Source organism: Podarcis raffonei, chromosome 7 (genome assembly GCF_027172205.1).
Source record: "Podarcis raffonei isolate rPodRaf1 chromosome 7, rPodRaf1.pri, whole genome shotgun sequence".
Taxonomy (NCBI): Eukaryota; Metazoa; Chordata; class Lepidosauria; order Squamata; family Lacertidae; genus Podarcis; species Podarcis raffonei.
The window spans coordinates 71,062,387-71,088,354 of NC_070608.1; the positions used below are offsets into that span (position 1 = coordinate 71,062,387).

The window sequence follows — 25,968 nt, forward strand, 5'->3', positions numbered from 1 at the left end:
GAGTGTAACATCCACCTCGGCCTTTATCTGCACTCCACCTGTGAGGGCAGGGCCAGTGTCAGAAATAGACATTGTTGGCCACCATGTAATGAGCAATACCTCTTATGTTCACTTCTGGTTATTATGCTCATAGTTGCCTTACCTTACAAAAGAGTGCACTGCTGACTTTAGACCAAAGTCTTCTTCCTGATTTTTTGTATGCTGAAGGCAGCTAATGGGCACCTTGTATGCTGACTTAATTGTAGGTACAGCTCCACATCTCCCCCTAAAGGGCCCTTTCCCCTTTTACTAAATCTTGGTTGGATGCTTTTACAGGACTGGTATAGTCCACTCAAGTTGCTTCCTTTAATTTTAAGAAAAAGCAGTTATTTTAACATTCAAAATGTGTCCCTTCTTACACCGACATTTTATCAGATTTCTTTTGTGCTGCTATGTATTTGCCTTCACTGATTTAGAGCTGTTTCAGCTTTGTCTCTTTGCCAATTGAAATTCAAGCTCTTAACACCAAGTTGTGATTACATGGTATTGCTTCTGTTTATTGACTGTGTGAGCATGAGTTTAATTAGGTTCTTGGTGCAAATGCAGGTAGAAAAATACACCTTTCAAATCCCACTGTTTTTCAGTCATCATGAAATTCCTTTGCTGCACCTGACATGATAAAAAAGGGCTGCGGCTGGACCCTCCCAGATGGTCATAAAACCGGATTAGATTTCTGTGTCGATCGCATTTGCTGCCATGCCCAAGCTGAGGTAATCAGCAAACAGCATCATCTCAAAAATAGTACTGCCATCATAGTTAAAAAAGCTGACAAAGAAGCAGCAGTCATCATTGTGAACATTTCAGACATGAGGCTGAGAGGCAACTCCACCATGACATTTTACAGGCCCCAATTATCAGTTCCCACTGAGGAATACCAGAAAGATCTACACAATCTGATGAAGGAATTTCCTACCAAAGTGCAAATCAAAAGCCATACATCTCAGAAGCCTCAACTAGACATTTTCTGTTTGCCACCCAAACTACAGAAACCACAACACTTTAGGTGCCCCATAAGTTTAGGCTTTCAGTACCATCACAGATGGGGCGTTTGGATATACGGACTCTGTATGCAGGCCATATGCCACCAGTACTCACGCTTGGTTCTGAATACAGCCAACTTTCTGAGGAAATGACAGTCCGGTGACAAGCTTCCAGAACACAATACCCTAGACTACACCAATATTTCCATAAGGATGTGATATAAGCCATCAGTAATATCATCCTAGATGGAGTTCTGGCCACCAGACTTTGCCACTTGATACTCACATTCATTTCAGATTTAGGGAGAACATTTATCTTCAGATCAATGGCTCTGCCACGGGCACTCTTGGATGGACCCAAAGTATGCCAGCATCTCATGGCTGATTTAGAATACCCCATTCACATCACCTGTCTCCTAAAGCCTCTCTTCTCCTTGAAACACACTATACCTATGTCTATGTCTATCTCTATCTCTATCTCTCATCTCTCATCTATCTATCTATCTATCTATCTATCTATCTATCTATCTATGTATCATCTATCTATCCCGCTAATAACATATATAAAAACACAACACAACCAAACATCAAACATTTTAAAAAAACAAAATATCATTTACAAGCAACAAACAAACGAATAAATCAATAGAAATCAACAGCAACATCAGACAGTTTACAGTTATGCCCAAATTAAAATAACCACCAACTCCAACTAAACATTTAACCAACACCAATCCGACAAAAACAAAAAAATGGAACCATTTAAAACATTTTAGCCAGTTGTCAGTTGCCACATTTATGACATCTTTATCATCTGGACTTATCAACAAAGACAGTTTGAGCAGTTCTACCCTGTTCTAACCTTCAACCTGCCATCAACTTGAGCCTTGACCTATTCAGACAGCAGGTTCACTTTCTTGAAACTACTGTAAAATTATACAAGGGACATACAGTATAAGCATCACTATACATAGGAAACCAAATATCTGCTACACCTACTTACATGATTCCAAAGTGCATCCAGAACATGCACTACGAAATCTATCGTTTACACCCAATCTCTATGTTATAATTGCATCAGCTCAGATTCATCACACTCACAAGATAGAAAAAAGTTACATCAGGCATTCATCAAACCACAGCACCTCCCTCATCCATTGATGTGGGAGATCAACCAAGCCAGATTGGTACTACTACAGGACAAACCTTGAAGAGAAAATGACAGAAATCCACTTGTCATTTTTTTATAGTTCCCAGCTGAAACCACTCAAACATAATCAGTGATCTATAGGCTATCGTCAGTCAATAGACACCTCAATTTCACAGGCCTTGGGTGGTAAGTCTGTACTTACAGAAAGCCCCAGACAACTACCCCAAAGCAACCACTCATCAGCAACTGCAGGCCACATAACAGAGATCTGGGGCCAGACCCTGCAGTAAACTCAGATGCCAAATATGTCCCTCTTTCTACTCTGGCAACACTATTACACTATCTAATTGCGTATTGTGCCAGTCACACAATCAGTTGTTCATTCACCTGCTCATCTTCCAGAGTGATATATGTTATCTCCCAGCAGTGGCTTTCAGCATTCTGCATAGGACAAATAGCCCAGTCTCTACACAAAAGAACCAATTAATGTGTTCCAGGAAAGCTTATGAAATAATAAATATACTGTAATAAATATAGTGCCACAACACCCTTTCTTGTATCTGCTGCAAGATGCTACCATGGCTACCACTCTGTAAACCTCGTAACTTCAGACTGCACATGGACACAGTATATTTTAAAATATGTATTTTAATATAAAAATAACCTTATAAATATTCCCAGTTATAAACACACAAACCCAAAGAAAACTAGAACATCCTCAGGAGTTAGTCAAGCCCTCTCCTTCATGTTCTCCTTTTGTACATAGAGGGAGGTTTGGGGCTTTATATGACGGAGCACTAAGAAATAGACCCTCTGACATGCACAATGAACTAGCATGTTCCATACCTTTTGGTCTCTCACTTTGCTCTGCACAAAGTGATTTTGACTTTATCAACATAGTTTGTTCTGAAAAGAAAAGAACACCCAATGCTTTGTTGGTGTCATTCCAAAGTCTTCCTTCATAGTCTTTCTCTCAGGACTGTGGCCCACAGACAGGTCACAGAGTACATCAGACCTCAAGTACTCATGTAATCAGTGCCGGATTTACGTTTAAGCTAAGCAAGCTATAGCTTAGGGCCCCACTCTCTTGGAGGCCCCCAAAAAATTTAAAGGAAAAAAAACCTGAATGTTCATTTCTAAAATATAAGATAAAAAACAAATAAAACCTACAAACAGCAACAGTGTTTTCTGTTCGGAGGTCCCTATGATGTAAGTAATGGGCCCCGCCTGCCAGCCTGCTCCCTAAAATATCACTGGTTTGCTCATTTCTATATATAGGGTATCTACATTCTGTATGGACTGGTTGCATACTTCTTAATTGTATTTCAGTTCAACAATTACTTTGATAAAATACATATTTTGTTATGTGCTTTAGATACCTATTAGGTCCATAAATTACCATATAGTATATATTCAACACAAAAAACAGTGACAATTTGTTGTTGACAAAGGACAGCTGGATATATAAAGGGCCCCATTACCTTCAGTAGCTTAGGGCCTCATCAAACCTAAACCTGGCCCTGCATGTAATGCATTTTTTTTCATGGCTCTGCCCTATATGACAGTGTTCAGGAACATCTCTGCAGTCAGAGCTAGTATGAAACAGGAGCCTAGCACTCTGAGATGGGCTGCAAACAGCAAATCCCACTTTGGGTAGCTTCTCTGAAACAGGTGATTGTGTTGGTTGTGATCAACAGGGATGTCTTTACCATGGGTGTAGTGGCATGGCGAACCAGGGTGCCAAGCAGTGTAGGCCGACAGGCGGAGAGTCCGAGGAGGGGACAGCGGGGAGGTAAGTGAGGCGGAGTGGGGGCTTGGTGCCTGCCGCCTCCAGCGCCCGTCGGAGGTGGGAAGGCTCCGGATGCTTTCCCACAAGTCCGGAGCTCTCTCCGCTGGCTCCGCAACACACCAGCTCCTCGGCTGTGTGGTGTGTGCTTGTATCCCAAGCTCTGTGCATAATAAACGTGACTCTACCACCGCTCCCCCCCCGTCCACTCTACCTCGAAAGATCCCTGCACTTGAGGCTACACACTGCCTCCTGCAGCGCCCCTCCCTCCTTCCCCTCATTCTCCACCGCCTTGCACAGAGCTGCCCCTACCACCTCTGCACTCCTTCACACGAACCGTGTTTCCTTCCCCTGCCCGATCCCCTCCCAGTCACACTCTCTCTCCCCCCTTCCTCCCCAAGCAAGGACGGCGAGACTGTGGCTGAGTGTGCACACTTCTCTGCTGCAGCGATGCGGACGGCCCAGCTCACTTCGCCTGTCTCTGCCCGGATGGGACCCCCACCTGCCTCCTCATCGTGCCTGGCTGCCCAGCCCCACACCATGATCCCACAGTGGGAACTGATGTCTGGCCTCGTGCGAGCAGTATGGGGCAGCAGCGCAAGGGCAGAGCAGAGCAGCCTTTCCTAAAAAAAGGTCAACAACTTGGGGATCCCCCCTCCCCCGCTTAAAAAAGGTTGACAACTCTGGGAAACGGGGGGTGTGTGTGTGCCGGAGGGATCTTTGCACCATGGCGCCGGATATGCTTAAGACGGCCCTGGTGATCAGCAAAGCATCTGCCGTAGCACTGGGCTACAAACTTCAATGTTCACATCTGTAGTAGCTTCTCACTTTCTTCTATGAAGGGAAATGCTTATTTGTCTGCATTGTAGGCTTTCTATATTATAGTGGTACCTCTAGATGCGAACAGGATCCGTTCCGGAGCCCCGTTTGCATCTAGAAGCAAACGTAACCAGCGACGGCACGTCTGCGCACACGCCATTACTTTTCACTGCTTCTGCGCATGCGCGTGACGTCATTTTGAGCATCTGTGCATGCGCAAGCAGCGAAACCCGGAAGTAACGTTCTCCGTTACTTCCGGGTTGCCACGGAGCACAACTCGAACACGCTCATCCCGAAGCACATTCAACCCGAGGTATGACTGTATATGCTAAAACAATCTCCTGAACATGAAAGAAAATGAGGAAAACCCTGGGCTTATAGACCCCTGTGCATGCATCTGAACTCCTGCATAACTGGCTGATTGCTATGTAGCATCCAGGACTGATTTATTCCCAGTGTCAGAAACATGACACATCTCCTCAGTTCTGAGATTGGATTGAAAAAGAGAACTTAAAATAGAAAGAGAAATTGCCCCTTTGTTTCCATGCCTTTTGATCAAAGTAGACATGATATATTCATTCGCTTAATTTTTAGCTCACCTTTCAGTTCAAAGAACATCTCCAGCGTAGTTCCTAGAAAATAAAATTAGGCTTTCTAAACCATTCAATTATTAAAACAGCTAAAATATCCAATTACCATATGCAATTCAAATCACCAATCAGCCACAGCAAAAATAAACAGGAGCACAAAGATATTCATTATCAACTAACTCAAGACTTTAAGAAACAGAAATCTTCCCACCCTGGTTCAGCTTCTTACTGCAGAGATGAGTTACATTGGTAGATTTCCTTAGGCAGGGAGTTCCACGGGGAAGAGGCAAATACTGAAAATAATGATTCTTTTGAGTGCCTTATGGGCACAAAAATCTGTAGAATCCAAAGTAAGGCTGAATCTAATGACCTAATCATACAAGGAAGTTAATACAGGAGCAAACATTCCCTTAACAGCGAAAGTCTGTGCATGCTTATTCAGGAGCATGTCCAATATTATCCAGTGGAATGTGGTCTCATATATGTGGGCACAGAATGTCAGCCTGGCAGAGCAATGCCAGGCTTGGGTTGTATGGCTTGGACAGAGGTGCTGTCAGGGCCGTCTTACCCATAGACACTAGGGGTGTGGGGCACCCAGGTGCCAGGCTCTCAGAGGCATCAGGCTGCGAATCCGGGGCCTGAGAGTTGAGTCCGGGGAAGAGCCCACCCATCGGTCGGTCGGAGTGCCGCGGTGGGCTCTTCTGCTGCAGGCAGCTCTGTGCTGAGGGTTTGGGGCTGACTGAGCCAGCAAGACACTGAGGCAGCCGGCCTACTCCGCCCTCCTGCATGCCTGGGAATGGGCAATCTGGGGGGGGGCAGATCTTTGCACCCTGGTGCCACATATGCTTAAGAGAGCCCTGGGTGTTGTCCCCTCCACCAGCTAAACCAGCCTCCTGCTAGCCACTACCAACAGAGTGACACAAGCCTCAGTACAGCATTCCCCTACTGCCTATCAAACAGGTATGTGGCAGTGCCATCAGTAGGATTCCCACTCCAGAAAACAGCAGGTGGTCTTGAAACCAGGCCTTCTGGAGGCAGGGTGAGGCTGAGCTGGCCTGGGATCCATTGGATCCCAAGCTGAGCACGCCAATGTCATGTGATGGCAGCGAGGCCAATTGCTGTGCCAGCTTGCAAACAATCGTTCCCTCATGAGTTGTGAAGGTGCAAATGGAGTGGCAAAGCCTCACCCACTGGGGACAGAAGGTTTGGATTGTGCTATAAGAAATTTTGGGCTGCTGTGATGTTGTGCATCCTTCACTTTGTATGTGAGCACTCAGTTTTTCCTCAGAAGTCCTGAGTGACAACTTGGACTTTTACAAAGGATTATTTGATCTAGGCAAGTTTTCCAGATGTATTCAGATTTCCCCTACAACTCTGAAGGCAACCAATGTTAAAAGTAAGCAAACTGCTATGCTCAGGTTTCTAATTAGAGCCCGCATACTGAATTTCCCACTGCTTGCTTGGAAAGCTGATCTTACTTTGAACTATGTAATATCCACACAGATCAGCTGAATGTTACCTGACTTTATGCCATCCTTGAGCAGAAAGGTGACAAACCCTACTAAGAAATTTGGGCTTATTTACATTAAAAAGAGAGGACTTCTTTTTAAAAGTCCAACACATGTGTTGCCTGAACAGAGCCATCCAAAACCACCTCAGATTTTGCTTCAGGCAAAATCCAGTGGCAGTTCCATTTCCAAGATCCACCAGTTTCTGAGGCTTTGTAAACTAAAGAAACCATTCTTGCTTTTAGATTTAATTTTCGAAATAGGGGGTGGAGATCATTAATGGCACTAGACAGTTAGTGCCATAACCACTGCAGGGTTCCTATTTGCATTTGAATTTCTAAACATTTGCAAGAAAAGTAGTGGTAAGAGGCTTTTGAAGCAATACGATCTTTTCCCACCACAAGGAAAAAAACAACCCTTGTCTCTGACAGGTACTCCTTACCACTGTGTTCAGATTAACTCTTGCCTTGTGGTGCTTTCCTCAACTCACCAGGCCACTGAGGAGCCTTCTCTGTTTCTTCTGTGGCATTGTAAAATTATGTATGCAGATGAAACACCTATGAATGTGCACGCTCACACTCTCTCACACAAGTTTCTTGCGTTGTTGTTTTATTTCCCAGGCACATATCAGTTCAGCTCCCTGGAGTCTGCACCACTTGGAACTTTGCTTGGCAGAATAAAAGCCAATGACCCTGATATGGGTGAAAACGCTGAGATTGAGTACAGCATAGCTCCCGGCGATGGATCGGACGTCTTTGATATCATCACTGACAAGGACACACAGGAAGGGATTATAACTGTCAAAAAGGTTTATTTTTCCTCCTTCTCTTTTATTGGACTTAGCACTCCAGGTCTTAGGGTGTGTGTTTTCTCCCAGACAGGAGGGAGGAGAAGGTTCCCTGTGAGGTCAGCTGCAGAGAAGCTAGCATATTATGTCTGTTCTTCTTCTTTTCATTGCCAGGTAACCGTTAAACTTCAGAACTTGTGGTGTGGGTTTTTTTGTTTTGTTTTGAGTATGTCAGTTCAGCTATAGAGATATCCTTGGGAGCTCAGGCCTGTCAGATGCATTCAGACATCCCTGCATGACAACTTCTGAAGGATGGATATGTCAGGGTAAGGGAGGGTGGTTAGCTTCACAAAGCAGCCCACCAGGTGAACTCTTGCCGTTTGGTTTGCAGTGAATGGAGACAGCCAAACTATGAAATCTGGTCCTGAAGATAGAGGTCTGAAGAATTCTAGCCTCTAATGAGCACATTCCATGAGCAGCCTTTGGTCTACTAATGAGACCTTCCCTGCTGCCTGGATGCTGTCAAACAGCTATATATATATATAAAATGTGAACACACATAAATTTAATGTGGCCTTATATCTACTGCTTGCCAACAAAGGTCCGTATAGTCAAAGCCATGGTTTTCCCAGTACTGATGTATGGAAGTGAGAGCTGGACCATCAAGAAGGCTGATCGCCGAAGAATTGATGCTTTTGAATTATGGTGCTGGAGGAGACTCTTGAGAGTCCCATGGACTGCAAGAAGATCAAAAGTATCCATTCTTAAGGAAATCAGCCCTGAGTGCTCACTGGAAGGACAGATCGTGAAGTTGAGGCTCCAATACTTTGGCCACCTCATGAGAAGAGAAGACTCCCTGGAGAAGACCCTGATGTTGGGAATATGGAGCCCAATGGCATCCGGGGGGTCCGGCACACTTCTCTGCACGACTCTGATCTTCCCCCAAAGACCTTTGACTCCAGCAGCAAGTAAACACAGCGGAACAGAAGCAGGAACGTTCTTCGTGTGAGGGCAATAATTCAGGCTGAAACGCAGCAGTCTCCTTATCTTTAAAGTCTTTATTCCTTAGCAAAACACAACAGCTATAAATCTCCCGCCTGGCGACAAAGCGCTCATGGCTGCTGCTCTCTCCACGGAGCAAACACGCACACTCACTCTGTGAGAACACAGGAAACCACTCCCTTCAGTGTTCTAAACCACGCCTCAAAATGTGAGACGTCACTCAGAACTCTTAACCCTGTGAGTTCTGAGCCTCCCTCCATACCCCCTCTCGAATCATATTTTGAGAGCATTTCTGAGTGTTCAACACCTTTCCCATTGCCTTCCGCCCCTTCCTGGCATCGTTGTTAGGCACCTATTGAACCTCACAAACCTTAGGTTCGCACTGTGCGAAACCAACCCACGCATTTGTGACCTGAAACCTCTCAGGTGGAATTCCCTTTGTAGCCCGCGATGACCGCCTGGGCACAAACTGGGGTGCTCCTTTTGACCCACTGGGGCCAGCATGTGCGTCTTCCTCATCAGAAGACTCCCCCTCTGACTTGACACGTCTGTGAGCTTTCTCCTTTATGCGCACAGGAGATGAGGGCTCACTCTTGGACACTCTCTTAACAACCTGTGGAGACGCCCTACTCTGTTCAGGGTCCTGGTCTCCACCAGCAGGTTCAGGCTCTGGCTCTCCTTCCTCCTCAGAGTCAGACAGACAATCTGAGTGAACGTCAGAGCGCACTTTGCGCCTTGCCCAACCATCCTGCTCAAAGAACTCAGCCTGTTTACTGACCAGAAGCTTGGTCTGATCACCTTCTGGGTATGCGAATCTCCACCCTTTTGTCGCAGGCTCATATCCACAGAAGATCATTTCCTGGTACCTTGGGCCACCCTCCTGCTGCAGAAACTTTGGTACAGGCACCATGGCTCTGCTACCAAAAGTGCGAAAGAAATGCACAAGCGGCTTCTGCCGATGAAGCAGGAAATACGGGGTGTCACCTACCACTGAATTGTAGCACCTGTTCATCGTGAAATTGGCTGTCTTTACCGCCTCCCCCCAAAAACTTTGAGGCAAACCAGAGTCATCCAGCAGAATCTCTGATGCTTGAACCAGAGCTTTACTCCTAAGCTCTGCCACGCCACTGTCCTGAGGAGAAGTCACCTTGTGACGTATCCCCCTCTGGCGAAAGAAACCCTTTAGAGCAGACCCAGTGACCTCTGAACCTCGGTCACATTTGAACCCCTGCACCTTGGTGGAGAACCTTAGTTCCACCTCTGCAACCCAATCTTTGATAAGTTGTGTTGCCTCCTCCTTAGTTTTCAGCGTGTACGCCCATGCGTTCTGCGTATAATCATCTGTCAGCACCATCAGCCACTTGGCCTTGCCCAGACTTGGCTGTGGCATACCAAAAAGGTCTGCATGCACAAGCTCAAAAGGCTTTGTGGTTACTCTCTCCACCCTGGGATGATTAAATCCCTTGTTCCTGGCTTTCCTGCAAGCTTTGCAATTCAAAGGTTGACCACATTCTTTTACCCTGCACCCTTTGGTGCACTCTGATAACATCTGAATGTCCTCACAGGACCCATGTGACATTCTCTTGTGCCACACACAAGCACACGACACATGAGTGTGATCAGTGGCTTTCCCAGTATTCCCCTCACCCTCCAGAGGTGTTTCCAGAACAAAGAGGTTGTTCTGATTTCTCTCAACACTTATTAGTTTCTTCCCACCTCTGGAAATTGTACAAACATTTTTCTCAAAACTCACTGAATATCCCTCCTGTAAAAGGCAAGGTACAGATAACAGGCAATGTTTTATCTCAGGGATAACATAGACCTTCAGCTCAGCCTGCAAGAAAGAGACAAACAGGTTAGCAATATGAGTGACATGTCCCTGTGAACCAGTAGCAAATTTAACTGTTTTCCCAGTTGAAACAGCCTTGCAGTTCCACATTTGTCCATCAGGTGGCGCTGTTACCAGATGGCCATTAGCAGCCGAGTCTACAACCCAACGTAGTACTCTCCCCCCTCTGGAGTTGACTTTCTTTGTTGCCTTAGCAACCGACTTCCTGCTGCCCCCGACCTTGGGGCCTTCGCTGCAGGTGTTCTCCAAAACTGCCATTGACGCAGACAGCTGATAAGCGTTTCCTCCCTTCTCTGGAGCTCGTAGCGTAAGCGCTTTCCCATGCCTGCCTGCTCTGCAGGACTTGTTGCCATGGAAACCCGGCTGGTTCCCATGGGAAGCGACCTTGGACACATCCTGCCCTGGCTCCCTTGCTCTCTGTGGGCAGCTGCGACACAGGTGTTCAGCCGAAGCACAAACAAAACATCGCCGAGTGGAAAACTTTGCAAACTTGCCTTTGGTCTTCTCTGCCCCCCCAACCTTTCCAGCAGCACTCCTTGAAGCTTTTCTGCTGTCGGGGAAATGACCTTTGGCTTCTGCTGTGGTTTCTCTGCAAACCCCCTCCAGCTCCTGCCAAACAGCCTGGGCACTCTCAAGACCCTTGGAATGGCCTGCACCCCCGCTCTCTGGTGCAAAGTTCTTCTCTTCTCTCAGCTGCTCTCCAGCACGCAGCTCATGTGTAGGGGCATTCCAGCAGCCCTCCAACACATTCCCAGCCCCCTCTGGGCCTTCTGGGCGTCCCTCAGCCCCTCTTGGACTTCCAGCCCCCTCTGGGCTTCTTGGGCGTCCCTCAGCCCCTCTTGGGCTTGGTGCTTCCTCAGAGCAATTCTCAGCCCCCTCTGGCCTGGCTCCCACTGTCTTCTTCAGTGCCTGCCATCTGACCCAGGGCTTGCTCCCGTCCACCTTATCAAAAGGGATTGACGACTTCTGGCTGTCTGCCATCTTCCCCCGGGGCCCGGCCTACTTACAGGTAGCGGTAGTGCCTCCCGGTCCGGCAGATCTCAGCTCCTCCCAGCGAACTCCTGGCTGGCTCCAGCTACTCCTTAGCTGGCCTTTGGCTGCTCCTCAGCCGACTCTGCCTGCAGTCACCCTTCCCAGCGTCTCATCGGCTGGCCTCTGGCTGCAGTCTCTCACACGCACGAACGTTGCTTATCTTAATTGCTGATGGGCCATAACCTATGGAGCCCAATGGCGTCCGGGGGGTCCGGCACACTTCTCTGCGCGACTCTGATCTTCCCCCAAAGACCTTTGACTCCAGCAGCAAGTAAACACAGCGGAACAGAAGCAGGAACGTTCTTCGTGTGAGGGCAATAATTCAGGCTGAAACGCAGCAGTCTCCTTATCTTTAAAGTCTTTATTCCTTAGCAAAACACAACAGCTATAAATCTCCCGCCTGGCGACAAAGCGCTCATGGCTGCTGCTCTCTCCACGGAGCAAACACGCACACTCACTCTGTGAGAACACAGGAAACCACTCCCTTCAGTGTTCTAAACCACGCCTCAAAATGTGAGACGTCACTCAGAACTCTTAACCCTGTGAGTTCTGAGCCTCCCTCCATAGGGAAAGATGGAGGGCACAAGGAGAAGGGGACAACAGAGGACAAGATGGTTGGACGGTGTTCTCGAAGCTACAAACTTGAGCCTGACCAAACTGCGGGAGGCGGTGGAAGACAGGAGTGCCTGGCGTGCTCTGGTCCTTGGGGTCACAAAGAGTCGGACACGACTAAACAACAACAATATCTACTGCTTTCCTTTAAAGGAGATGGGCACAAATTGAAATCGTGTCAGCAATACTTGGGTTCTAAGGCTTCCCCTCACCTTATTAATAAATATTTTGATGGGATATTAACCACCTCAAGCTTTTTATGGGGATGCCTCATCCCTGTGTCCTTCCTGCATGCCTGTTGGCTGTCTTCTCCACCCAAACACCTGCAGGTCAAGAAATTCTGTGGGCAAATTCCTGTAAGGAACTGCTGGCCCAGGGCATCTGCTTTCAGGTCTCTCTTATCTCCCATTGGCTAGCGTACAGATGACTTCTACTCACAGGTTATCTTATGAGAGAGAAAGAAAGAAAATAATTTGTGTGCCAGAGCAAATCTATACCCTGTCTCTCCATAGTGCAAGGAGGTTGCAGGATAGACATATTATTTATCTTCAACAGTGTGGTATGTGCCTCTAAACTACAGTATGTGTTATAGCTCACAGCTAGACAGGAGTTAAATTGTATGCACATTAGAATATTTGGACAGCTTTCTGCTGTAGTGGGGACCACATGCCCTACCATGGGCATAGCCCAGATTTATGGGGGTGGGGACAGAACTTTTGTTGGGAAAACAATGGGCTATATGTGTTCAATCAAGTTATCCCATTAGCACAAGGAATCCCACATGTGCAACGAGACTTCCTCTCTCTCCTCTCCCTGTGCACACCTGCGCTCCCCTTAATAAGTCTGTTCTAGGATTTCCACACACCCTAACCCTCCAGAGCTGATTGGGGGTTGGGCGGGTGGAGAGAAGAGGGAGATGAAGTCCTATTGCACAGGCAGAAGTCCTTACACTAACGGGAAAACTTCATCGAATTTAACCCTATGAGATTACAAGAGAGTAGTAACCCAAAGCACAGGTTACCCATAGACTACTATAACTCTTCACTGGTTCATATATTGATCCAGAACAGCACTGCAGTAGCTTGGTGGATCAATTCTCTCCACTATACAGATGGACCCTGCTTGAACTGTGCCCTTCACACAAGCCAAATCCATCAAAATGGAAAGCCTAGAGGAGATCATGTGAGATGGAGCATGGTCTGTCTAATCCAAGTGCTCACAGGGCAGGCCCAGTTCATATTGGAAGCTGTATGGAGAGTAGCTTGCACTGCTCCTTCACCTCTGCCAATTCACTATCATCTCCCAAGGAATGTAAGAGCCATAGTAACAGTCACCCAATTAAATTCACAAGTTTAAGTGACAGCAAAGCAGGAACAGTTTTACTAAAATTCCAGTTGCGTTTCTGGGTTTAGGTTTACTTTGTCAGTACAACATCACATAGTTTTACACTGTAATTCTAAGGGCCAAACTAAATGTTAATGAATGCGCCATTCAAAACTCCATATTCCCTTTGTAATATTATTATGGGGCACTGTCAGTGGCATTTTCTGGGTTAAGTGGGTGAATAGGAGGAGACCTGGGCAAAGCTAAACATCCTCTTTTCTTTCCTGATCTTCCCCTGATGAACGTTTTTTTCCTCTCTTTGCTGAGTTCAGCTTTAGTTAAAAATGAGCATCCTGAAGGTGCCAAGATTTATCCTAAATGAGAACAATTTCTGGCTCATATATATATATATTCCACTGATTGTTACAGGACTATGTTTAGAATGGGTGTAATTTTGAGTCAACAGCAATTAGTCATTGATTTTGTGGATTGCAGCTAATGGGGCATGCAACATGCAGTGTGTTTTGGCAGATCTCAGAGAGATGAAACAGTGATTTGTATTGATGGATATATAAGAACCAACACACCTACCCCAAACAAAACTTAAAAAATGCCACAGTAGGCAAAATTAAGTTGACGAGGGGCCTTTATCAGAGCCATTATTATTTCAGAGATCATTATTGCAGCAATTAAGGCTGCAATCCCTAAGCCCATTCACTTGGGTAAGTTTCATTGATTTCAATGGAATGTACTCTGAAATAAATACCGGAATTTTGTATGAGTCTGGTGCATAGGTTTTGAAGATTGGTATAACAAATACATAATGATACTTCGCTCTCACAAATTCATGCTGAATGGATGAATCAAAATTGTGAGTGTACTTCCCCAAGATGACATTGAAAACTTGGTTCACGCATTGTCTAACATGTTCGGGTTATAAGAAAAGTCTGAAAACGAGATATTATTCACCTCTCTGCTTCAAAAGCTGGGACAAGAAATAGCAGCCAGCAACTGCAACGCAGGCCAAGAGGAGATGGAAAGTTGCTTGGTGAGAGTTCCCTTTCACAAAATTTAAACTATGGAAGTATCTTCACAGTGGTAAATGGTGTATCTGTTATTGTGGAAAGCAGGAACTAAAACTAAATCAGTCAAACATACTAGTACAGTAGTACCTTAGTTGTCAAACTTAATCCATTCCGGGAGTCCATTTGACTCCCAGAACCGTTCGAAAACCAAGGCGCTGCTTCCTATTGGCTGCAGGAGCTTCCTGCATTCAATCGGAAGCCATGAAAGTTGTGTCAGACATTCATGTTCCAAAAAACGTTCACAAACCAGAACACTCACTTCCAGGTTTGCGGTGTTTGGGAGCCGATTTGTTTGGGAGCCAAGCCGTATGACAACCAAGGTACCACTGTACCTGGAAATGGGATGTCTCACGTAGGTCTTACAAGACTGAGGAAGGAGAATTTGCAGTGGGAGAACACACCTAGTGTTGCATTATGACTGAGCAGACCCAAGTTCAACTCCCTACACATTTAAGAAGCTCACTGGGTGACCTTAGGCCAATCCAAATCTGTCAGCCTAACTAGCCTCACAAATTCATTGTGAGGATATAATTAGAGGAGGCAGGAGCAGGTGCACCATTTTGAAAAGTGGGACATTGTATTAGTAGCTAGCTCTATGCTTTTTTCCCACTGCCTTTAAAAATTATCTAAGCACATTAACTCCTGCCAACCTAGCAGTTCGGAAGCATGTCAAAGTGCAAGTAGATAAATAGGTACTGCTCAGGCGGGAAGGTAAACGCCGTTTCTGTGCGCTGCTCTGGTTTGCCAGAAGCAGCTTAGTTATGCTGGCCACATGTACGCTGTACGCTGGCTCCCTCAGCCAATAAAGCGAGATGAGCGCCGCAACCCAAGAATTGGCCATGGCTGGACCTAATGGTCAGGGGTCCCTTTACCTATACCTAAGCACATTAAAGTAATATAATAAAATTTACTAAGAGTAAAAACGTGGCAAGATACTGCTTCGTTTATCGTCTTTCCCCCACAAAACACTGTCAGAAATTGAGAAAAGACCACTGAGAACATATTACCATGTCGTCGTCCCCCCATCATTTTGTTGTGATGGAATAGAACAGTTGGGAAGCTGTCTTGGTGGATGATAGATAAGAACACAGTAATCTGCCTTATAGCAAGTCAGGCCATTGAGCCCATGTAGATCTGTATTATCTGCCCTGATTGGCAGCCACTCTTCACATTTCCAGTCTTACCTGGAGATGCAAGGAGTGGAACCTGGGACCTTTTGCATGCAAAATAGGTGCTCTACCACTTAATAGTATGACTGGGCACAGGACAGATAGAAATTTCGGAGTTAGCAAAAAGATTTATAACAAGTGGTTTGCAACAGTACTAGTTCTACTTCGTTATCCTTCTGAAATGTAGTTGTTTTTCTATGTGACATTCTTTTCCATTTCTTCTCCCCCACCCCACCTTTGACTGCAAGCAATTAGATTTCGAAAAGAAGAATCTATATGCCCTAAAAGTGGAGGCAACCAATGTTCATCCTGACCCGCGATTTTTCTACCTGGGACCGTTTAAGGACTCAGCCTTGGTCAAAATTTATGTGGAAGATATCGACGAACCGCCAGTGTTTAGCATACCTTCTAATTTACTAGAAGTAGATGAAGATGCCAGGGAAGGTAGTATCATTGGGCAAGTGGTAGCTCAGGATCCGGATGCAGCAAGGAACATAATAAAGTAAGTCAACTTCCACAAACAGTGCAAATAGGCATCAAGTGTGCAATGTCCTTGCATTTCTCTAACAAAAGAAAAAGAAAAAAGGGAGGCATAAAACCTTAAATCTTGCTTAACAGCCATTGTTGAAATCTCGTGATTTGAAGATATTATTGAAGTGCTTACTAATTTCAATAAGGATAGGTCCACATTACTATAATTATTGCTATTAATGTCATTAGCATTTTATTATTATGTGCTACACTAAGGAGGTCAGAGTGGATTATGTATGGTTCTTGCGTGCCACTTTGAGCATTATTTGGAAAAGTGACATATAAGTAAATTGGATGAAGGTAGCTCAAAAGTAGTCTCTTATGAAGGCAACTTAAGAGGCCAAAATCTTCAGCAGTAAAACTGCAACATGTGATTTCCTACCATTTTTCTAGACCAGTCCAAATATCACTTCTTTTTGAATAGTTATGTTTACTTCAGTGGAAATTCACATAGCTGTTTTGTTGTTACAGAGTTGTGAATTTCATTATTTGATGCATAACTCAGTAAGAATCTTGGTTCTTAACATTGTGTTTATATTTTAAATGATATGTTCATTCAGAGATTCATCTATTTCAGTTATAATATTACAGAGCTTTTACATCTGGCATTCAGTTGTTTGGATGTTTGGATTCTGGTTTCTTCCCTTCTTTTACTGTAAAGTTCAACTCCATTTTGATGTAAAAATATTTAGTAACGTATTTTGGGTAGCACAGCAGTTAGATTGTGTGTGTGTGTTTGTGTGTGTGTGTACTTATATACTGGTTATAAAGTGCACTATTTTAAACCTCTGTTAAATGTTCAAAAAAATAATTAAAATCTCAGTATGACTAGAAGACCAAGAGGCAGCCTGTGTTGTAATTTGACAGATATACTTTGGATCGGCACACTGATTTGGACAGAATATTCAACATCCACTCAGGAAATGGGTCCATATTTGTCTCAAAGACGCTTGACCGAGAAGCGGCCCCATGGCACAATCTCACTGTCATAGCAACTGAAATCAGTAAGTGGCAGGTGCATCCTGTTGCATGGTTTTAAGTGTTTCTATATATATATATATATATATATATATATCTGCACAATATCAAACCCAGTACTGCAACAGTATATTCTGGGCAGTATCCAACTAAATAGCTATGATAGTGCAATGACTTTTAGTTGCACAATGTAACTTCCACACCACCCCAAATCTGCTCTGCGTTTCCCCCCAACCCTCTGGAGAAGATTTAGTTGACATGTGGGGAGGTGTGGGGAGAGTAGCAGGTTGGGCAATTACTTCATACAGCTAAAAGTTGTTGGGGTAGTGTAAATGTTTTGTTAGACAATCCCCACGTGTCACATATAGTACTGTAACAATATATGTCGTTTTAAAATTTTACAGATCCATGCAAAACGTATTGTTACAGTTTAACACTTAGACTGCAATTCTATGTACACGTCTCTGGGTCTAAGCCCTGCTGAACCCAGTGGGACTTATTTCTGAGTAGACATGCATAGGGTTACATTGTAAATCGTAAAAGAGAATATGCTGTTTATAGAACCACCCAGGGGTTGAAATGGTCTCTTGTGTGTTACTGTAGTTTTTATCAGGGGGTTCAATAACAACACCTAATATATCCTCTTATGAGATGGTTCCCCAGTCAATATTTAGAGGCCCTTTTGTGTATCTTTCTTGAGAGGACTAATAGATCTATTGCCAAACTGGTAGCAAAATATGTGTATGTTGTCATGTCTCTTAGATCTGCTCAACTTTCTCTCTCTCTCTCTCTCTCTCTCTCTCTCTCTCTCTCTCTCTCTCAGTTCTATTCTGGCTGTGGGAGGTAGAGAAAGAGTGATGAGGTTGCTGTGGTGCTAATACATTGACAGAGCCAATTTGGTATTCTCACAGATGTGTTTGCACTGCATTGACCTTGTTTCTGCCTTATCCCACCCCCTCTAATTCTCAGTATGCAGCAGTCATGTGAATGACCAGAGGTCATGTGAACAGTGGCTCCCACCAAGCCACCCACAACTGGTAACAGCCCAAGAGTTTGAGCAATAAACTTATTTCCTTCTGAAAAATAAAGTCTCTGGCAGATGAAAATACAGGGGAAGGTTGGAACCCCAAACACCGGCCTTACTCTGTTTTCAGAGAGCCAGTGTGGTGTAGTGGTTAAGAGCGGTAGTCTCGTAATCTGGGGAACCGGGTTCGCCTCTCCGCTCCTCCACATGCAGCTGCTGGGTGACCTTGGGCTAGTCACACTTCTTTGAAGTCTCTCAGCCCCACTCACCTCACAGAGTGTTTGTTGTGGGGGAGGAAGGGAAAGGAGAATGTTAGCCGCTTGAGACTCCTTAAAGTGAGTGAAAGGTGGGATATCAAATCCAAACTCTTCTATAATGCACAAAACCTTGGTGACTATCTCCTTTCTTGGGAATGGAGGCTTTCCCAAGTCGGAAAGTCTTCTGATCTGTGAAGGTACACTTTGGGCCTTCAGGCAGGAAACTACCCAGTCCCTGAGAAGGCAGAGCTTTGAACGTAGTAGTAGTGCAGTGAAAGTAAAGGGGGCAGGTTAGGGAAACTCTGGTGGGCTAGCAGCTCAACGACTTGCTGGGGAGAGAGTAGGGATGGGCTGTGCTTGTGTCCTCATCTCTAGCTGAGATTCAGGTAATAGCCTTAATAAATAACAAGATGAAAGATAAAAACAACAACAACAAGGTAACAGCCTTGTTGGACTGCAATTCCATTCCCCTGCTCTGCATATGAATGTACACATCCACCCTTTGTTCCTTGACCTGCCCCTCCAGGATTTTGGGAAAACTTGGGATGGCTTTTTAAAAATATAAATTATATACTTCTGCAAACCTTGGGGTTCTGCCAGATATGCTGTTTCCTCCCTCTGGCAAGGTTAGTGGTTTTTGCTACATAAGGATCAGCACTCACACTGCAACATCAGAAATAGTGGGAATTATGGTATAAGATTGTGGCTATTGTTTCTGTTTCAGGCAACCCCAAGCAAAGTACCCAGGCTCCCATTTTCATCCGGATTTTAGATATAAATGACCACGCACCAGAATTTGCCAAGTACTATGAAACTTTTGTTTGTGAAAATGCAAAAGCAGGACAGGTAAATGCATATTTACTGTTACCAACAAACTTGTAGATGAAATCTCAACACTTTCTGCACTTCGATTAATCCATAGTGGCAGTCTGACCAGTGCTTGATTGGTAAAGATGGGGGAAAGGGTCATATTTCTGAATCCCCCTAATTCACACATTTTGTTTGCCTAAGCATTTTGATTTCATCTCTTTTATAGCTGGCCACACTGACTATTTGATAAAAAGGCAGTATGTAAAATTACGATAATAATTGAATACGTGTGCTCCTTTGAGAGGAAGAGTGGAATATAATTACTACTACTGCTGCTGCTGCTACTACTACTACTACTACTACTACTACTACTACTACTAATAGACATAACAACATTTTACGACTGTGGGGAAAAAGTTACTGAATTAATTGTTCCATTCTATAAACTAGTGGTTCCCAATTAGCTAAGCACTGCAGACTCCCTGTTTTCAAGGGCCAAACCATGGATCCCCTACTTTTCAAAATTTTGATATCTCTATGGTAGTTTTTGTTATGTATTATAAGAAGTAATAATTATAATGTGAATGGTGCCATGGACTCCCTGGGGTCCGCAGAACACCAATTGGGAACTACTGCTCTAAACTGATATGTGTCTAAGGCAGGGGTAGTCAACCTTTTCATACCTACTGCCCACTAATGCATCTTTCTGGATGGTAAAATTTCCTTACCGCCCACCAGTGCTCGATGGAAGGAGGATTCAGCTTGTGCCATAGAACTCCCTACCACCCACCTAGAATCCTGAAACCCCCACTAGTGGGCAGTAGGGACCAGGCTGACAACCCCTTGGTCTAAGGACTATACAGTCATACTTTGGATTCCAAACACCTAGGTACTCAGATGTTTTGACTCCCAAACGCTGCAAACCCGGTTTGTGAATGTTCTTTGGAACCTGAACATCCGATGGGGCTTCCATGGCTTCTGATTGGCTGCAGGAGCTTCCTGCAGCCAATCAGAAGCCACACTTTGGATTCTGAATGTTTTGGAAGTTGAATGGACTTCCAGAACGGATTCCGTTCAACTTCCAAGGCACAACTGTATAGATTTTGACTATCATCTAACTAATGCAGACTGCTGTGGGGTTTTTTGTCAGAAGCAAAAACAAGAAGGCAATACTTCTTGTTAAAAAGGAGTTCTACTTTCTTGATATTTCAGTGTTACTGCATATGACACACATCTGCATTCAAGACCCAAGCCTGGGTCCATTTTGCCTACCCAAGATGCATCCACACCAAGACCACTGAAGGGAAAATATTGCAGCTTGAAAGAGACCTAGGCTTGATGAGGGGTTTCAGGGGGTGTATCCGATGCCAGGCAGGTAATCAATATCTGCCTCAGGGTGAACAGGTAGAATTACATGCTTTGGCTAAAATTGCTTTGATACTTCGTGTATATTTTTCAGGGTGAAGACCGCCAAAGGGTTAGTTAACGATAAGCATGGGGGAGGCTTTTGATTCAGTTCACATTTAAAGATGAACCAGCCTAGCTCTCTGAAACAAAGCACAAACCATAACACAGACACCCTTCAAAATTTGCACTTTTCCTAATTCTTGGATAACAAAATTGCATGGACAGTGTCTCCATCCTAATAAAGACACATGCACATTATCACTATTTAAACTTAGTTCCAAAAATGCACACCACCATAAATAAATGTCAATTTGCTGTGGATCAATGGTGCCCCGAATCCAACACCTCAGCTTGCCAAGTTACTGTACTGTGTGGTTAAAAAAAGAGGTAAAAGGTGTGGTATGAACAGTCCACATCCTTCTTTTTGCATCTCATGATACAGTAGTCAAATAAGATTCCTATGCTTTGCCTTTATTGTGGACATTCATTGTGTACTAACCAAATGCATCATCTTCACTTAATTATTAGTGGAAAGATTATGGTCTTCAAATCTTGGAAAAACTGAAAGGCAGGATATTGGCCTTCACAGCTTCATAATAGCCCATGGTTATACTTGCTCAATTGCAATGTTAGGCAACACAGAATATCAGACATTAGACAGATGTTTAATGATATTGAATATAGCATCTCCAAGTGACTCCAGCTCAATTCTTATTTAACATGAGAGGTAGGGTTGCTGATATCCCTTGCTTCTATTTCGTGCTGTTCTGGGAATGCACAGAAGTGTAAAAACAACATGGAGTCCAAGGCTGGATGCAGGAGGTATGATTTGAGTGGTTTCCCCTATGGTTTATGTAATTGCAATGAAGGCAGGAAGCAGCAAACACACTGGCCCCATAAACCTCAGAGCTTTAACAGTGCAACAAATGTACAGGCCTGATGCACATAAAGTTTTTTGAAGTGTTGACTACAATAGATGCACCTCGCTAGTATAGCTTTGTTTTTCCGTTATGCATAAATTTACACTGCCGCTGCTTCAGCGAGAAACAAACTTTCTTATTCTTAAATACTGAAGTTGCAGATAATGAGAAACCACACTAGAAAAACATCTTCGCAAGTAAAACAGATAAATCAGACATTCCCCCTCCCATATATATATATATATTGGTGATGGCACTTAACAGCCACACAATGACATAGGAACTGCAAACTTCCATTAACATTCCCTACATTTTCAGAGTGAAGGTGGAAATACTTGTAGCTCACTTACTTAAAGGTACAGTGGTACCTCAGGTTAAGTACTTAATTCATTCTGGAGGTCTGTTCTTAATCAGAAACTGTTCTTAACCTGAAGCACCACTTTAGCTAATGGGGCCTTCTGCTGCCGCCACGCCGCCGGAGCACGATTTCTGTTCTCATCCTGAAGCAAAGTTCTTAACCCAAGGTAAAATTTCTGGGTTAGCAGAGTCTGTAACCTGAAGCGTATGTAACCTGAAGCTTATGTAACCCGAGGTACCATTGTACATGAAACAACATATATAGTGGTATGGCTACTTGGTTGTGTTTTTTTTTTGGGGGTGGTGGTGGTTGGAGTCTGACAAATAACATCAGCATTCATCAGCTAGTATTCCAGAATATTGTACCAGCTCCACACGTTGCTTTTTTTATACTGAGGGAAAAAAACCTGACTTTTGTGAAAGAGCCAGAATCGATCCTCAATATTTACATTTGTGTGGCATCTGTACAAGCATTGTCCCAGATTGTGTGTGGAGGCAGTGGCATCGCAATGGGGGCAGCGGGGCGGTGTGTCCCGGGTGCCATGTCTGGGGGGATGACAAGAAGGCAGCCCGTGGGGGCTGCGCCGCCGCAGTCACATGTGGAGAATCCTCCATTCGTGGATGCAGCCACAAGCAGAGGATCCCGGCACCAGCGGCAAACTTCTTTGTACAGCGCATGTGTGGCATCACATGCATGCGCTGTACATAATGACGATGCCCATGTGCTATACATAGCAGTTTGCCACCGGCGCTGCTCGAGCACCATACGGACAGCGGTGGGATCCCTCCATCGCCGCTACAGCCGCTTGCAGAGGATCCTCCATTAATGGCTGCAGCCGCGAGCAGAAGATCCCGGTACCGTCCGTAAGGCACTGGAGCGCCGCCGGCGGCAAACTGCTATGTACAGTGCATGTGTGGTGTCGCTATGTACTGCGCATGCATTGTACGTAGTGACACTGCACATGTGCCCTATGTAGCGATGGCCCACCCTGGGCAAAACAGCGCCTTCGTTCACCCCTGTGTGGAGCGGTTAGAATGCGGTTCAGCTTTCATTTAAAGTTGATCTTACCTAATTCACACTTTCTAGAACCAGAGCTTTTTTTCAGCCGGAACTTGCCGGAACTCAATTCCTAATGGCTATTGCCATTCTAAGATAATGAGGGAGGTGTTAATTGTGAGTTCTGACACCTCTTTTTCCAGAAAAATAGCATTGTCCAAAACTATATGCGCAGTGAAACACAGGAATCCTTCAAAATCCCCACGTCACCAAATTTGACAGTGCAGTTCCCCAGCCATGTGTACAAAAATGCATAAAATAGGATAAAGAGTTTACAAAAAATGCACATATTCATGAAAATAACACAAAACATATCATGCTAGGGGAAAATGCTTTGTGGAAATGCTTACTATTGTCTGTATTGGGAGAAAATCACACAAAAACGCAGATGAATTTCCATGAGGACCTTTAAATGATGATTTCAAACTGATGTGGAAATGTGGAGAAATGAATTTAATATTGGGAACATGAGAAACTGAGAGAAACCATAACCAACAGATTCACCCATCCCACACTGGGGGGCCTAAGAGCCTTATGATAAATTGTTAGAATTTGTCTTCTAGTTAGACATTTTCTCCTTGCATTCCTCAAGGCAGTAATTGCAGGGATCTAATTACATCCCTTTTTAATTAACTTGCTTATCTTAGTTTTGTTGTTTTGCAGGCCTCTACAAAGGGGAAGTTTTCTCTTGCTGTTTTGATGCTTATATGAGAAGACTTTTCCTGTATACTTCAAGAAAAATTGCAGGGCTTGATCATGACACAGAGGTTGAAAATGCTGACAGCTATTTGACCCCCCACCCCCTCTTCTAGCCCGTTGTACTTGCCATTTTTGCTGCAGGGGGAATTAAACAGGTAGCAGCGACTCTGGAAAAAACAAAATCAACAATTCAAATAAAGGATCAGCTTTGATAATAAGGTTGTTTTATGAAGCATGGAGGATTGTGGAAACATATTCAAAATGTGTGTTGCCTAGTGCAATATATTTCTTCATGGTCCTGCCACAACTACATTATGTGGGTGGATGACTCACAGAGGAGGTTTTTTTTCCCACCCTTTTTCTTTCTCTCAATTGCAACAGGAAAGCCTTATCTACAAAAATAGAGTTATGCAGTGAGCAGGGAATGACACTTTCTGGTGATCTTCTATTAAGATTTATGAGAGAATTTTTGTTTTTTTAAACTCACTAACTTGCCTAAAAATAGCCTGTTTATGAGAGATAGATAATTTCACCCAGAAACAATTTTTCATGCTTGCCTTGTGGACACCGTCCTAAGTTTTGGATCATTTCTTGGCAAGAGGTGTCAGTGAAAATGCATTAACATCCCATTTCACCTGTTCTGCGGCTTACTCATAGAATACACAATTGCTGCAGCTAAACCCAGGTGACCGCTGACTCCAAAATGAAGATCTGTGTATTTATATCCAGAGCTGTTTATAGTCCATGCTGTTGTTACTGTTGGCTGTTGTTATTTTTTTAATGTGAAATGATGTGTAAAGTAATCCTAATTCAGCACCAAGGAAAGCTCAATTCTTCAATTTCCACATCAAATGAATTTGCATCTTTTATTCCACATAATTGCTTCTGCTTTTTGTTTTATTTTACTGTCTTGCATAATTGGCTCTGGGTTTGCTAGTCAGGCAGAGGAAGTGACAAGGAGCTATGCAGGGGACAGAAGCACCCCCTCCTTCGCCTAGAAACCTTTCTGAATATGCAAACCCTCTGATTCCCAAGATTTTAGCAAGCCTTGCCTTCCATGAGCAGCAGACAGCATGGCAGGTCTGTGCCACTCATCTGGTCTTCCTCTGTTTGCGTCACTGCTGTATGCTGGGAGCAGAAAGGTTGGTACAATGAAAACGCACTGGCAGGTATGCTGGATTGGCATTCCTCTCCATCACAGTATGCAACAATGAGAGAAACAGAGGGAGTTCAGGTGAGCAGCTCAGCCCCATCAAGCCATCAACTACTGCCCTTCACATTTCCACATAGATCGTCACAGCCATGAAGACTGGAAACTTGCTCCTGTATTTTTTAATGGAACCTGATGCTCAGCAAACGAAATTCTAGACCCAATATACACTCTTCAGGTTTCCTTCACTGAATTGCAGCATACACCCAGTACTAAAGAGACTCTTATTTTCCCCCTTAGTTGGTCCTTCACCAGTTAAGAATCTGTGTCTTTTGAACATCATTTAGTGCATGAGTGTCTATGTGTTGAATGAAGTCTTAAAGACTGTAAGGGCCCCTACACACAGATAATGGTTCTTACACTTGTAGGATCATTTACAGAAAGGTAGCCGTGTTGGTCTGCCATAGTCAAAACAATTTTCCCCCCCTTCCAGTAGCACCTTAAAGACCAACTAAGTTAGTTCTTGGTATGAGCTTTCGTGTGCATGCACACTTCTTCAGATACACTTGTAGGATCATTGTTATTGTAAGCATTTATGCCCCATTCTTCCTAAAGCCTGTCAGCTGCTTCCTCCTCCTTCGTCTCAGTATTGCCCTTGTAGAACAGCAGGGAGGAAGGTGGGGGCAAAACTAGAATTACTTGGCTCCAACTGTCATTGTCTCGGTCTCCACCAACTGTTTGGGCTCCATGCATTGCATCCCACTAGACCACTGAAAAGACCAATTTCATAGGCAGGAACATGAAAGGAGGACTATTTATTTATTTATGGGGGTGAATGCTTGCTAAAGGGGTTCTTGTAATGTGGTGGGTGTAGGCTCTAGCTATTAAGAATCAAATCTGCTCCCATCTCAGGATCTCGGGGCCAATGAATACGCGACATTCTTAACCACACTAATTTTATTTTGGAGAAGCAGCTGTGGGGTTCCAATCTGGAACATGTTCCTGATGTAAAGCTGAGCCGCTCGCTGGTTTTCTCATTTAGTCGCT

General features: G+C 44.4%; 1 protein-coding gene across 1 annotated transcript in view; it reads left to right on the forward strand.

Moving 5' to 3' along the window:
- The window catches only part of CDH9 (cadherin 9), a 133,127-nt gene that overhangs the window by 98,089 nt on the left and 9,070 nt on the right, over positions 1-25,968 (forward strand). Inside the window, exons 6-9 of the mRNA XM_053397098.1 lie at positions 7,493-7,680; positions 15,980-16,233; positions 17,130-17,266; positions 19,246-19,367. Of these exons, the coding sequence (XP_053253073.1) occupies positions 7,493-7,680; positions 15,980-16,233; positions 17,130-17,266; positions 19,246-19,367 (701 nt within the window). The remainder of the gene's footprint in view (positions 1-7,492; positions 7,681-15,979; positions 16,234-17,129; positions 17,267-19,245; positions 19,368-25,968) is intronic.